Below are 14,136 nucleotides of genomic sequence, written 5' to 3' on the forward strand. Positions count from 1 at the left end.
AGGGAGTAATTTGTGCATTTAGTCAAAAGGCACAGCATTGACTCTTGCTGAAGCAGCATTCTGAATCTGAACATTTTCCCAGCAAGAGTTCAGATATTAAGTATTGGGGGGGTGGGGTGTGGCAGCCGGTGTAGGGCGGCCAGGGGTGTGTGGCAGGGGGGAGCAGGTGGGTCCCTTGACTCTCTGCTTGTGATCAGTGGGGTGGAAGAGGGGGTGTGGGGTTCACTGCCATGCTGCCTGAGATCAGTGTTGGGAAAATGGGGGAGGGGTCCGTGATCGGTCTGGGTGGTGGAGAGGGTGACGGATAATGGGGGGGGTGGGGCAATATCTGTGGGGGCCAAGGGGAGGCATTATTTGGCCCGGGAGCAATGGGGCAGGGAAGCCGCATTCTATTATTTATTTCTGCGCATGCGTAGTTGGATGTGCCGATCAGAGTTGCAGGATTGTGGGTGTGTTAAGCCCTGCCCACAGGTTTGTGCAGCGTGATATGGAATCGCTGATATTTTTGCAGACAGAGTGCATATGGGGGCGCCAGAGAACAGATCTAAAAGTTGGATCTGAAACACCCCCAGTTTCAAGTCCACCGAGGACTTTGAATCAAAATAGTAAAATAGGACCCTTAGAATTTAGGCACACTCATGATGTAACAGAAGTATTGATGCAAATGATTTGGTTTGCCTTATCACTTTAGTTAGTGTAGATACAACCTGAAACTCTCACAGGGCCAATTTAATACTGTGTTGTCCGTGAAATATTCTATACAAACATTTTGACTGGTTTGTTACACATTTACGCAAGTGCTTTTATTTTATGAGATGGACAAAGGACTCTGGTTCAAACTTAGCTTTATTGAAAACACTCAGGTTAAAGAAACAGTTATTACGCAATGAATTAAGTTAACTTTACCCCAAACATGGCTAATTGCCTGAGAAATAGATATTACCTATCTTACCTGGGTTGGTGAAATCAATTGGGCTATTGGATTCAATTCACTGAGCTCATAGTGACAGATGAACTCAAGGTCCTCTTGGCATGAAGGTGGATCTTACACGCCTTCTTGCATCATCTCAGGTCACAGTAGGTTTGGTGGAGTCTTCACTGGAGTTTGTCTTGGATATGGCTGTTTTTATCCTCCTTCTTTGGATGTTCCCTGGTTTTTGGCCAATGGGGTAACATGGTAGGGGGATCGCAATACCCAAGGGGGTTAGGCCAGGTCATTTTAGTTATAGCCAACTTTTTCCAAGATATGGTTAATGGGGAGTCTGGCTGAAACTAGGGAATACATCATCATCATGTCTTCTAGCTGAGTACCCCCTTAATGGTTTTGGGCTATAACAACTCTTCCATTGTAAAGTTTGAGCCTCTCTATTTGATATGTAACAGATCTGGATTCTGGTTTTTGGCTCTATTTTGGTATCTGTCTCTTTGAGCAAAGATAGAAACTATAAATTGAAATAAGATTATTCTTGGACTATCAGATTTATGCTGCTATCTGATTTTAGAACTGGCAAAATTTAAGATCTTTGGAGATTTCTAAAGAGACAGTTTGGGTGGGATTTTCCAGCCTTGCTCGCCCGAAACTGGAAAATCCCGCCGAGGTCAACATACTTTTCCTCTGCTCGCTCCAATTCCCGTGGAGGATGGGATGGTAAAATTTGCCCCTTTGTGTTTGTGTTTCCCTTGTGCAACTTGCTTCTTCCGCAACATTTTTAATCAGATTTTTTCAGATCTTTTAAAAGTTCTAATTGATGCAGATATTTTTCATTGTCCAGACTGGTTTTACAGTGAGAACAATAATTAACTTCCTGACCTTAACATTGAAGCAAATAGAATGATGAATTGAAATGGTGGAAATGCATTGCTATATCACTTTATAATGTAAATTCCAATGATTATTTTCAGTGATCAATATTCTATTCCAGGAAATAAGGGCTTGGTTTCAATGCCTACTTTGTTTTAGAGATTGTAAAAACACAAATCACCAATCAAACATGCCATATTGAGAAAACAATTTCATGAAAACTAATTGGATTTTCAAGTAAATAATGTTCACCTTAACATGGTTTCAAGTAATGCCACAAGGAATTATATTTTGCAGAATTGAGTAATCTTTGAACAAATGTATATATACAAATTATTTGTCAATGAAAATTAAGAGTTACTTTTAACCTCTGAATAACCTAAACATATCAAGAACTTCTATTTATTTTCTCTCCATAGATGGATTTCAGATTAATTCCATGCAAAGTTAAGAAGGAGGTAGTGGGAGAATGGTCATTCAGTGCCAGCTAAGCTTGTACATTTATGGTGACACTTTGATTTTCTTCCACTCTGCTTGATAATGTGATGTTGGAAAATTGATTGAGAGGTGTACCACTCGGTTTGGCATGACCCCAGATGGCGATTAAGGACAGTCAGTTTCATACGAACATACAAAATAGAAGAAGCAGGTCAGTTCAGTACCTTTCGCTCTGCCATTCAATAAGATCATGGCTGAGTTGCTTGTCTTTCTGGTTCCACATCCCCATTTATCTCTGATAGGCTTTGATTCCCTTGTCCTGGATGAGGAAGTGGAGGGATGGGTTGGTAAGTTTGCTGATGACACAAAGGTTGGAGGTGTTGTGGATAGTATGGAGGTCTTGCTGCGGCTGTATAGGGCATTGGTGAGGCTGCAGCTGGAGTACTGTGTGCAGTTTTGGTCACCGTACTTACGCAAGGATATTTTGGCCTTGGAGGGAGTGCAGAGGAGGTTTACTAGGCTGATACTGGAGTTGAGGGGGTTGAGCTATGAGGAGAGGCTGAATAAACTAGGCTTGTACTCGTTAGAGTTTAGAAGAATGAGGGGAGATCTCATTGAGACATATAAGATGATGAATGGGATGGATAGGATAGAGGTGGAGAGACTCTTCCCGCTCAGAAAGGACAGTAGGACTAGGGGGCACAGCCTCAAGATAAAGGGGGGGTGGTTTAGAACGGAGTTGAGGAGGAACTTCTTCACTCAAAGGGTGGTGAATCTCTGGAATTCTCTGCCCGTTGAGGTGGTGGAGGCTGCCTCGCTAAATATTTTTAAGACGCGGGTTGATGGGTTTTTAATAAGCGAGGGGATTAAGGGTTATGGGGAGAGGGCGGGAATGTGGAACTGAGACACGACAGATCAGCCATGATCTTATTGAATGGCGGGGCAGGCTCGAAGGGCTAGATGGCCTACTCCTGCTCCTATTTCTTATGTTCTTATGTCAGAAGTTGCAGTGAGTCATTGATAGGGTGCAAGACTGGGCGGAGAAATGGCAGATGGAGTTCAACCCAGATAAGTGTGAAGTGGTTCATTTTGGCAGGTCAAATAGGATGGCAGAATATGACACCAGTAGTAGGACTCTTGGCAATGTGGAAAATCAGAAGGATCTTGGGGTTTGAGTTCATAGGATGCTCAAAGCAGCTGCACAGGTTGAAGCTGTGGTTAAGGAGGCGTATGGTGTACTGGCCTTCATCAATCGAGGAATTGAGTTTAGGAGTCGAGAGATAATGTTGCAGCTATATAGGACCCTGGTCATTACCAGGAGTAATGTGCTCAATTCTGGCCGCCTTATTACAGAAAGAATGTGGAAGCCATAGAAAGGGTGCAGAGGAGATTTTCAAGGATGTTGCCTAGATTGGGGATCATGCCTTATGAGGATAGGTTGAGGGAGCTTGGCCTTTTCCCCTTGGAGAGATGAAGGATGAGGGGTGACCTGATAGAGGTGTATAAGATGTTGTGAGGTATTGATCGAATGGACAGTCAGAGGCTTTTTCCCAGGGCTGAAATGGTTGCCATAAGAGGACACAGGTTTAAGGTGCTGGGGAGTAGATACAGAGGAGATGTCAGGGGTAAGTTTTTCACTCAGAGAGTGGTGGCTGTGTGGAATGGGCTGCCGGCAACGGTAGTGCAGGTGGATTTGATAGGATCTTTTAAGAGACTTTTAGATAAGTACATGGAACTTTGTAAGATAGAGGGTTATAGCTAAGCCTAGTAATCTCTTAAGGTAGGGACATGTTCGATACAACTTTGTGGTATTGTACTGTAGTGTTTCTATGTTTCTATGCCCAACAAGAATCTATCTACCTCCACCTTAAAGATATCCAATGATCCCCGCTTCCACTGCCTTCTGAGATAAAGGGCAGAGCTGCATTCGCTCCAAAACTGGGAAATCCCGCCTGAGTTCAATGGACCTTTGCATAGTCTGCCCCCTGCTCGCTATGATTCCCGTGGTGGATGGGATGGGAAAACTGTCCCCCTGTAGTTACAAGGATGCACAACCCTATGAGAGAAAAAAACTCTCCTTGATCAGAATTTTATTTCTCCACCTGCCACAGGAATCAGAGTGGCCAAGGGACAGACAGTGGGAAGGCCCATTGACCTTGGGCGGGATTTTACAATTTCAGGATGAGTGAAGCTGTAAATTCCCACCCAAGCTCATCTCTGTCCTAAGAGGATGACCCCTAATTTTAAATCAATGCCGCTAATTCTGAACTCCCCACAAGAGGGAACATTTCCACGTCCACCTTGTCAAGATCATTCAGGATCTATTATACTTCAATCAGGTTACTCTGCACACTTCTAAACTCTATTCTTAAAGTTACAAAGCTGGAGTGGACAGGGAGGCCTTTATTTCAAAAACCAAACTGAATCCAATTCCTGATCATGACAAGAGAGACATAGGAGATCGAAGCTGACAAGAAAAGGCATTGACCCCATCTTGGGCTTGATCTGCTGCTGGACCTTTGCCAAAAGGTGAAAACTAGTTCAGCCTGTCTAATTGTTCCACGTAAGGTAACCTGTTCATTCCAGGTATCAATCCAGTAAACCTCCTCTGAGCCACCTCCAAAGCATTTACGTCCTTCCTTAGTTAAGGAGACCAAAACTTCACATATTATTCAAGATACTGACTTGTTCTTAAATTTGTTTGCAGGATATGCCTACCCTTAGTTATCCTTCAGAAGGTAGTGGTGAACCACTGAGTTCCTTTAGTGTAGGTACACCTACCCACAGTGCTGTTAAGGAGGGAACTCCAGGATTTTGACCCAGCAACAGTGAAGGAATGGCAAAATATTTCCAAGTCAGGATTGTGAGTGGCTAGGAGGGGAAACTCCAGGTAGTATTCCCAGGTATCTGCTGCTCTTGTCTTTTCAGATGATGTCAGCCATGGGTTTGGAAGATGATGCCTAAGGAGACTGAGGGAATTCTTGCAGTGCATCTTGTAAATGGTAAACACTGCTGCTGTTTGTTGGTGGTGGAGGGAGTGAACGTTTACTGAAGGGGTACCAATTAAATGGGCTGTTTTGTGCTAGATGATGTTGAACTGTTTGAGTGTTATTGGAGCTGCACTCATCCAGACATATGGAAAGCATTCCATCATACTCCTGACTTGTAGATGGAGGTTAGGCTTTGGGGAGTCAGGAAGTGAGTTACTTGTGTTATGATTTCAGTTGATATTATAATAAGATCCCAGAATAGAACCTTGGCTCAAAAGACCATGGAGTCAATCTCACCAAAAAAAGTTGAAGGATGGGTGGGAAGATAGGGGCGTTTCAGAACCATTTTTTGGGTGAGTTCAAAGCTGCTACCTTATGCACTCAAGGCATGAAATGGTTCCTCATCAATAGGGGGAGTGGGTGGGGCTTATGTCACCTGAACACTGGTTGAGAGCAGCAGAGGGTGTCATTGCACATGTACAGGTCTTTAGCAGTAGAGACCTGCCACTCAGTCTCTGCTGCTTTTGGCCAGCCTCCATGGATTAAAAATCGCAACCCCCCACCCTCAGCTACCATGGGCATCCATGGCCTATTGCGACTCACCCCACCTGCCTAGGCTAATTTCACTCGTCCTTCTCCCCCACTATGATTGGCTGCCTGCTCCTCCCCCTGCAATTGCCTGCCTGACACCCCTGAAATTGGACGCCTGACCACCTCCTCAATCACCTGCTCAACTGCCCCCTACAATTGTCTGCCTGACACCCCCCTCCCCCAAATGGCCAGCCCTGATCATTCACCTCTCCCCTCCACTGATCCCATTGTAGAATGACAACAGGTTCCCCACACCCTCCACTCATTGAGCCCATTGCAGAGTGGCAACTGGTCCCCCTTCCCTCTCCATACCGATTGCAACTGCAGAGAGTGCAGCGCCCCCATTCCACCGACCAACCCGCACTTTCCCCATGGGACCCATCTTCATTAGGTCCTGCCCCTGAGGCCACACCCCCTGCCCCCCCACTTGCCTCTTACCTCCCCATGGAGCCTCAATGGCTTCCATTCTGCCATTGTTGGGAACCAGTTGTAACTCTTGGCAGAGAGAACCTTTCCTGGTGAGGCCACAGAAGCAAGTGAGTGCAGATGGTAGCATCCCAGCCTCATTAAATCTATGTAAAATACATTTTAAATATATCTAAATAATTATTCAGCCTCGTGCCGGAGAAGGGCCCGAGGCTAATCTCACCAGATATCTGGTGCCGGTAAGATCGCAGGAGGTGAGAAATCTGGCGCGAACCTGATTTCTTATTTCTCGCACAATTGTACAGCTCGCCCTTCCATTGGCTGAAGGGGCACAATGGTAATTCATTTAAAACAGCTAAAAAAATTATTAAACATGAAAAATGGATTGCAGTACAATCCTCCATACTCTTCCCTTAGCTTAACAAATACAGACAGAGTTTACATTAGTATGGATGACACAATACATTGGAAACTACAATGGTCTGACTAACATACAAAGTCTCTCTGATGCACACAAGCAGACTGGTCAAGGATGCATCTGCATTCAAATGACTGACTGTGGTTTTCTCCTCAGAACCCCCTCCAGATGATTGTCATATGAGAGTTTCCAAACTCCACTCCCAAAAATATGCTTAAAAACCTTCTCTCGCAGCAATCCTTTCAATCAGCAGTTCAAATTCCACACCACATTTTCCAAAGGACTCTTTTGAATAGTGTTTCTGCTCCATTTCTATGAGCAATTCAGCTTCAGTATTCTGTACAACCCCTTTAGGCTTTCTTTATCTTGATTGCTTTCGCACACACAAATATTGCTACAGATATTTTAATGCATATGTTGCAGGCTGTAGTAAAATCTCACAAACCTGAAAATTACTTCCGATGTCTTTCTGGTGTCTTCGCCTCTCGCTGAGCTCTCTCTGTCCATGGGTGGGCACAGTAGAACGCCGGTCCAACGCTGGCATACCCACATCATGGGCACAGTAGCACACTGGTTAGCACTGCTGCCTCACAGCGACAGGGACCCGGATTTGATTCCTGGCTTGGGTCACTCTGTATGTGGAGTTTGCATGTTCTTCCTGTGTCTGTGTGGGTTTTCTCCGGGTCTCCGGTTTCCTCCCAGATTCAGAAAGATGTGCTGGTTAGGTGCATTGACCCGAACAGGTGCTAGACTGTGACAACTAGGGGAATTTTATAGCAACTTCATTGCCATGTTAATGTAAGCCTTATTTGTGACTAATAAATAAACTTTAACTCTTTACTGAACAGTCTTCTGTTTTCATACCTTTAATCTCAGGCTGCCTGGAAGCTTTTCTCCCTTTCTCTAGTTTCCTTTACCAACTGCTCTTTAGATAACCATAATTCCATTGTATGGTTTTCCTACAGCAAAGCCTCTCTCACGTTCTAAAACACCTACTTTTAGCAGAGCTGTAGGTGATGTTCCCTCTCTAGCTGCAACTACCCTAGCTTCCAGCTACAAATTAAAGAAGAAAGCCCTTCCTCTCCCTTGTAGAGAGGAAGGGCTTTCTTCTTTAATCTGCTAAGCAACTTACGCACTATATTTATCTTTCATTATGCAGCTCTTGAAATGCAATAGAATCCCAGTTGGTAATTAAACTAACACCAACACATACAAATACCTTGGTCCACCATGAATCTAACTAGAGTTTTCTTCCAGATATAGCAACAATAAACTAAATTCATCCCAAAACTATACCTTATTTCTAATATTTTCTAATAGATACAATAGAGTGGTTTGCAAGACCATTCAGTTGGCATTTAAGCGTTCACCACATTGTTATGGCTCTGGAGTCACATGTAGACCAAACCTGGTAAGGACAGCAGACTTCCTTCCCTAAAGGACCTTAGTGAACCAGATGAGATTTTACAACAATAAACAATGGATTCATGGTCATTAGTCATTGTTATAATTCGACTTTTAATTCCAAATTTTTTGCTGAGTTTAAATTTGATAAATGGTAGGATTTGAAGATGGGTCTCTGGATTATTAGTTCAATGAAAACATCACTGTGCTGTGCCCAGTGTTCCATTAGCCTTCTTGATTCCATGCTGTATCTGCATACTAACCTTTTGTGACGCATGAACAAGAACACCTAGATCACTCTGCACATATGAATTCTGCAGTTGTTCTCCATTTAAGTAACCCTTTGCTTTTTTATTTATCCTGCCAAAATGAATAACTTCACATTTTCCCACATTATACTCCACCAGTCAGATTTTTGCTCACTCAACTTATCTATATCCATCTGGAAACTCCTTGGATGGAATTCTCCCAGTTAGAGACTAAGTTCTGTGGCAGGGGAGGAATGTGGAGTGTTTTCTGCTATGGATACCGGGGGCGGCGGCGGGGGTGGGGGGGGGGGGGGGGGTGGAAATTTGCCAAGTCATCTGGTCACAACCTCATTAATTATGCAACTGGATGCTTTGCATGGTATTCTGTGCTGGGGCAGGTCTGATGGTGCATAATCTGCCATGCCATCTTATCCATGCACCATATTGAAAAAGCACCAAACATCACTGACCCCATAATTGAACAAAGTAGGTGGATATTCTGAAAATGAAGATGAATGTCTGAGGTCAAAAGATGGATTTCCTGAGAAAGAAGATGGAACTGCAAGAACATTCTGAGGCTGGAAGGTGGACTGTCTTCAGGGTACAGAATCTGGAAGATTCAACAGTAGATTACCACCCCCACTCCCCATCCCACCACCTACAGCCCCTAACAAGTTAGCATGGCCACTCAACCTAACCTGTACATCTTTGAACTGTGGGAGGCATCTTCTATCCATACTAATATGTTACTTCCTACACCACAAGCTTTTATTTTTTTCTGCAATAACCTTTGATGGGGCACCTTATTAAATACCATCTAGAAATCCATGTATGACACATCTACATGCCCCCCCTTTATCAACAGCAACTGTTATTTCATCAAAGAACTCTGATAAATTGATTTAACTTGATTTCCCTTTCCCTTTCACAGGTTGGGCTTGTTTACCTATCCCTGCAGTTCTCCAGTGTAACTTAAATGCTATAAATGGACAAAGGTTGGTGCTTGAATTCACTGTTGAGAATTAGGTTGTATGGGAAGAGTGCAAGGCCCTGCCAACCAGCTAGCATGCACATAATATGTACACACTAGTGCACAGTGGCATTAGTGTATACCATCTAGAAAATCAGCAATGTGCCAAGACTCTGTCAACAGCAGCTTGGTTTGATCCACAAGTTTGTTAATGAAATTGGCCTCTACTTCCATGCTGCTCTGCACAAGGTACTGTGCCTATTTGGTGCCAGACTTCTTCATATTCCTTTACATTGAACATAAGCTCTTTGAGAAGCACGCTAATTTACCAAGTATTTTGTTGCAGACACCAACCAGCTTTTTCATGTAGGCTGCCCCAACAAATCCTCCAACTGACTCCTCTCCAACAGGACTCCTGCAATGACACCTCTCCTCCCCCTACCCCTGCCACAGGGAATTGATGTCTTTGCCCCCTTCCTGGGTACAAACCACCTCACGATGTGCAAATCCCATCTATAAGCTATCCATTAAAGCAACAGTTCTGAAACTTTTACAATTGAAGTGTTTCTTTTCAAATAACTTAGTGAACTTCAAATTCCATCCTCCCTGCCCATCCCACCACACCTGAATTATATAATTCAGGACTACTGCATGTAAAGAGTGTTCAATAATACTTCTAAGAAACGAGGTATTAACATATGGGCATCAGTGAAATAGATATGCAGCTCACTGAATTTGTTTATCTTTGGCAGAATCATAGCGAAGAATACGGACCCAAGAGAGTAGAAATTAAGTAAGCACTCTGGGCCTAGAGGGGTGGGACAGCATGTTTATTGAGGGAGCATGATGCAGAGTTAGTAGGTATATGAGGAGAGCAGAACACAAGGAAAGTGGGAACTTGGAATGAGCAAAAAAACCAGAGAGAGCAGAAGCCTGGATCACAACTCCCCTCCTCTTCTTCCCTGTACTAAAGCCTCCATTGTAGCACTGGAAAATGTTAGAGCCAGCTTTCTGACATGTGGTGCCATTTTTGACTAAAACTGAACTTAACTTGGTGAATAGTCACAAATGGCACCACATGTCAGAAAGCTGGCTCTAACATTTTCCAGTGCTACAATGGAGTGCTACAATCACTCTAAAACTGAACTTCACTTGGTGAACACAGTGATTCCTAGTATCTGCTCCAACTATAATTGCACCTTCTCATTACAATGTGGAGTCTGGCTTTAAGTAGTGCAGACTGGTTTGACTTATGTTAGTTCCTTATAATTCTGAACTATCTGCTCTGGTGGGCAGTCACTCAATTGCACCTGTAAACATGCTGCATGTCATATTCATTCAAATTAACAGTCAGTTCAAAGTTTGCAGGCTCTCTGCATTGAAAGTAATGGGTGCAAGGCAATCTCCCAATGTGACCTTCATGGTCACATTGAAAATCACAATATGTTTTTCGGCTGTCTAATTTCAAGACTTAAATATTCTATTATTTTATTCTATTAATATAGAATATTATATATTCTAAAATTAATCTGTATTTCTTAATATTTAATTGCTAGGCTGAGCTGTAATAAGTTGGTTAATATTAAGTGATATAGTTTTGGTTTGAACAAAAATTGTGCTTCAAAATTCTTTGATCCCATCAAATCTGTTTGCTGCCTGAAACTTAAAGTTTAAAGTTTATTTATTAGTGTTATTTGTAACACTGCAATGAACTTACTGCGAAAATCCCCAAGTCGCCACACACAAAGCACCTGTTCAGGTACACTGAGGGAAAATTTAGCATGGCCAATGCACCAACCAGCAAGTCTTCCAGAGGAAACCAAACACAAAGAGAATATGCAGACTCTGCACAGAAAGTGACCCAAGCTGGAAATTGAACCCAAGTCTCTGGCACTGGGAGGCAGCAGTGCTATCCACTCTGTCAGAGTTGACTGTGTGGCCTGGCTTTGCGACCTGGCTTTGCAGCCTGCCTCATCAATTTGGACTAAGGGGGACCAGAAAAGTGCTCACGGTGCATTTTCAGGTCCTTTTCCTTCACTGAAGAATAATGGCAGCGGATGTCTGGGTACACATATACAGATTAAGTTGAGAGAACTGCAATCATTGCCACATTCCCCATATAGTGATATATATTAAATTGACATGTACAAATCAGAACTTTGGACAAGAAACTGCTGTTAGGATCACAACCCAGAGTTTAAATATCAACAGAGAGAATCTCAGGTTTTCCCTAAAGAAAGGTTGATAAAACATGATTGGACACGTTCAGTCCATTTCCTGCTGAACTTTGGAATGGACAAAACTGCTCATAATTTAGTGATAAGCTAGCCCAAAGTTGCCAGTTCTCTCACTGAGACAGCATAGACAAAAAAAAAGTGGAAATGTAATTGTTCAACAAATGCATAAGCGTTGTTGTTATCATGAGTCCAAATGCAATGTTGTGGCAGAATATAGCAACCTTAACCTGAATTGGTTGTCAAAAAATGGAAGAACATTCTGAGAGACAGAATTGGGAATTAACTCCTTGATTTCCTACTTGAACTTGAATAGAAACCTGAAAGAAATAGCATGAACAACTAGTGGAATCACATCATACAAAGAAAAGGTGAGAGAAGTTGAACAATCCACTACACTGGTTCATTGAAGTGACTTTGAAGTAGTACTTGACAGCAGTACTCTTTATTAACAGTGCAAAATAATCGCATCACCATTAGCTATGATTGAAATCAGGCAGTAAACAAACCTAGAACTAAACAGTAAGTGTTTAATCATACAAAACAGCAAAGGAACACCAAAGAGAAATTACTAAAAGACAATTCATAAAGCTGAAGTCAAAGCAGCTGTAGCTTGCAACTAGAATATTAAAACGATCACAATTTTCTCCAAATTTTTACTATTAAACAATATAACAAATAATACCACAGCAGGCAATAAATCTGATCAAATAACGAACATTTTATACGCTTTATTTTGCATAACATTCTGTCTTTCAGTTATTTCTTAATTGAATTTAACAGTACAAAGTCTTTACAAGGCAAGCTTGGCAGAAGCTTGCAGACAATCTGAGAGAATTCAACAAATGTCAAGTTATAAAGACTGAAGATTTGTCATAAGTGACAACACCCAAATGTACTAGGTTGCAAAATTTTGGCACACAACTTGAGATCATGATAGCACAATTCTGACAAAAGCTGAAGAGTATAACTTGGTCCACAAGTCAAATATGTAGTGGCCTGCAGAATAGGGCCCAGGAACAATGTTCACCATCATGTTTTTTAAATAGCAGTTTAGCAGAGTAACATCACAATGTCTTTCTGCCATCTGTATACACTTTCATCATCTTAACTAGGCCTAGAAGAAAGTTTATTCTGTAATTTAAGGTTTTCAGATGTTTAACATCTGAATTGTGGCAGGATTCCAGCTTCAACTGCATGTTAGAAAGTTAAGACGATAATTGAAACTACAGTCCAAACTGCAATTGTTTACTAAATTTCAATAAAAGTGATTGTTTCCTATATATTAAATATCACAAATTCTATGGTAAATGGTGAGGTACAAACAGCAGCATTATTTGACAATGATGTGTATTTTGATTAAACCCACATGTAAATTCTGTGCAGTTTTTTTGTTTTTAGAAAATATTTATATTAATTTACATACAACAAACATGGATATAAAGAAATACATACACAGTACATATGTTCAACCAGTATTATACAATACCTTTTTTTATAAACTGTGAATTGGGAACAAATGACAATGATACAATGGTGCTAAAACACCACCATTACCACACTGTAATGTCTGAAAAGGTGAGTGCAGTACTTTTTTGTCAAACATTTACTGAACAATATCAACTCAGTTGATAGTGATATATATTAAATTGACATATACAAATCAGAACCCTTACATATGCTAATATTTTCACAAGAAAAATCTTTACACTTTGAGACTGTTCCCCGCTATCATCAATATCCAATTCAGCAAGCTGGCAAAATGCTGCCGGTCATGTCAGTCTTCAAAGGCAATGGATGTGTTTCCATACAGGCATCAGGAATGTGCTGAAAGACAGAAAGTTGATTGCTATGTAATGAAGCATTGTAACAAATTATTTCTTTTTATAGATTTTGGATTCCCTGCTGCCACCTCTCAGTACCCTATACTCCCATTATAGTAGTGTACCAATGCCATTTTATAGCATTTCCATCCCCATTAGTGGATACAATTATCAGAACGGACAAGGGATTTTTTTAATGCATGTTAGGTATCTCATTTGATTAATTAATGGATAGCATGGTAAATGTTGCATTTTTCTCAATTTAATCTGCATCTTATTTCTTACCTGAGACAGAAGGTTGCAGATTCCAAGCCTCACAGTGGAGTACTGTGGGATGCTGCGCATTGCCACAGATGATAGCATCTAGGTGAGAAGTTAAACGTCCCTAGTTTTTTAAATTTATTCTTTCATGGGATGTGCACATCACTGACAAAGCCAGTTTTTGTTGCTCTTACCCTTGAAATAAGTGGCTTGCTTGGTGCAACAGTGGTTAGCACAATGGTTAGCACTGTTGCTTCACAGTGCCAGAGACCCAGAGATGAATTCTGGATTTGAGTGACTGCCTGTGTGAAGTTTGTACATTGTCTTTGTGTCTGTGTGAGGTTTCTTCTGATTTCTCTGGTTTCCTCCCACAGTCCAAAGTTGTGTGGCTTAAGTTGATTGGCCATTGCCTCTTTAGTGTCGGGAGATTAGCAGGGCAAATACGTGGGGCAAATGGGAAAGTACCTGGGTGGGATTGTTGTAGGTGCAAGCTCAATACACTGAATGGCCTCTTTCCGCACTGTAAAGATTC

General features: G+C 41.9%; 1 protein-coding gene across 5 annotated transcripts in view; it reads right to left on the reverse strand.

Annotated features, from left to right (window-relative positions):
- Positions 1 to 11,961: 11,961 nt before the first annotated feature.
- Positions 11,962 to 14,136, reverse strand: part of ppfia2 (PTPRF interacting protein alpha 2) — a 384,719-nt gene continuing 382,544 nt past the window's right edge. For all 5 annotated transcript variants that reach the window (XM_080191161.1, XM_080191163.1, XM_080191164.1 and 2 more), the window contains one exon: positions 11,962 to 13,347. Coding sequence is in view for 1 of the 5 variants with exons in the window: in XM_080191162.1 (XP_080047288.1) it covers positions 13,337 to 13,347 (11 nt within the window). In the remaining 4 variants the exon portion in view is untranslated. The remainder of the gene's footprint in view (positions 13,348 to 14,136) is intronic.

The sequence above is a fragment of the Carcharhinus amblyrhynchos genome, chromosome 6 (assembly GCF_965287045.1).
Source record: "Carcharhinus amblyrhynchos chromosome 6, sCarAmb.v2.hapA, whole genome shotgun sequence".
Classification (NCBI taxonomy): domain Eukaryota; kingdom Metazoa; phylum Chordata; class Chondrichthyes; order Carcharhiniformes; family Carcharhinidae; genus Carcharhinus; species Carcharhinus amblyrhynchos.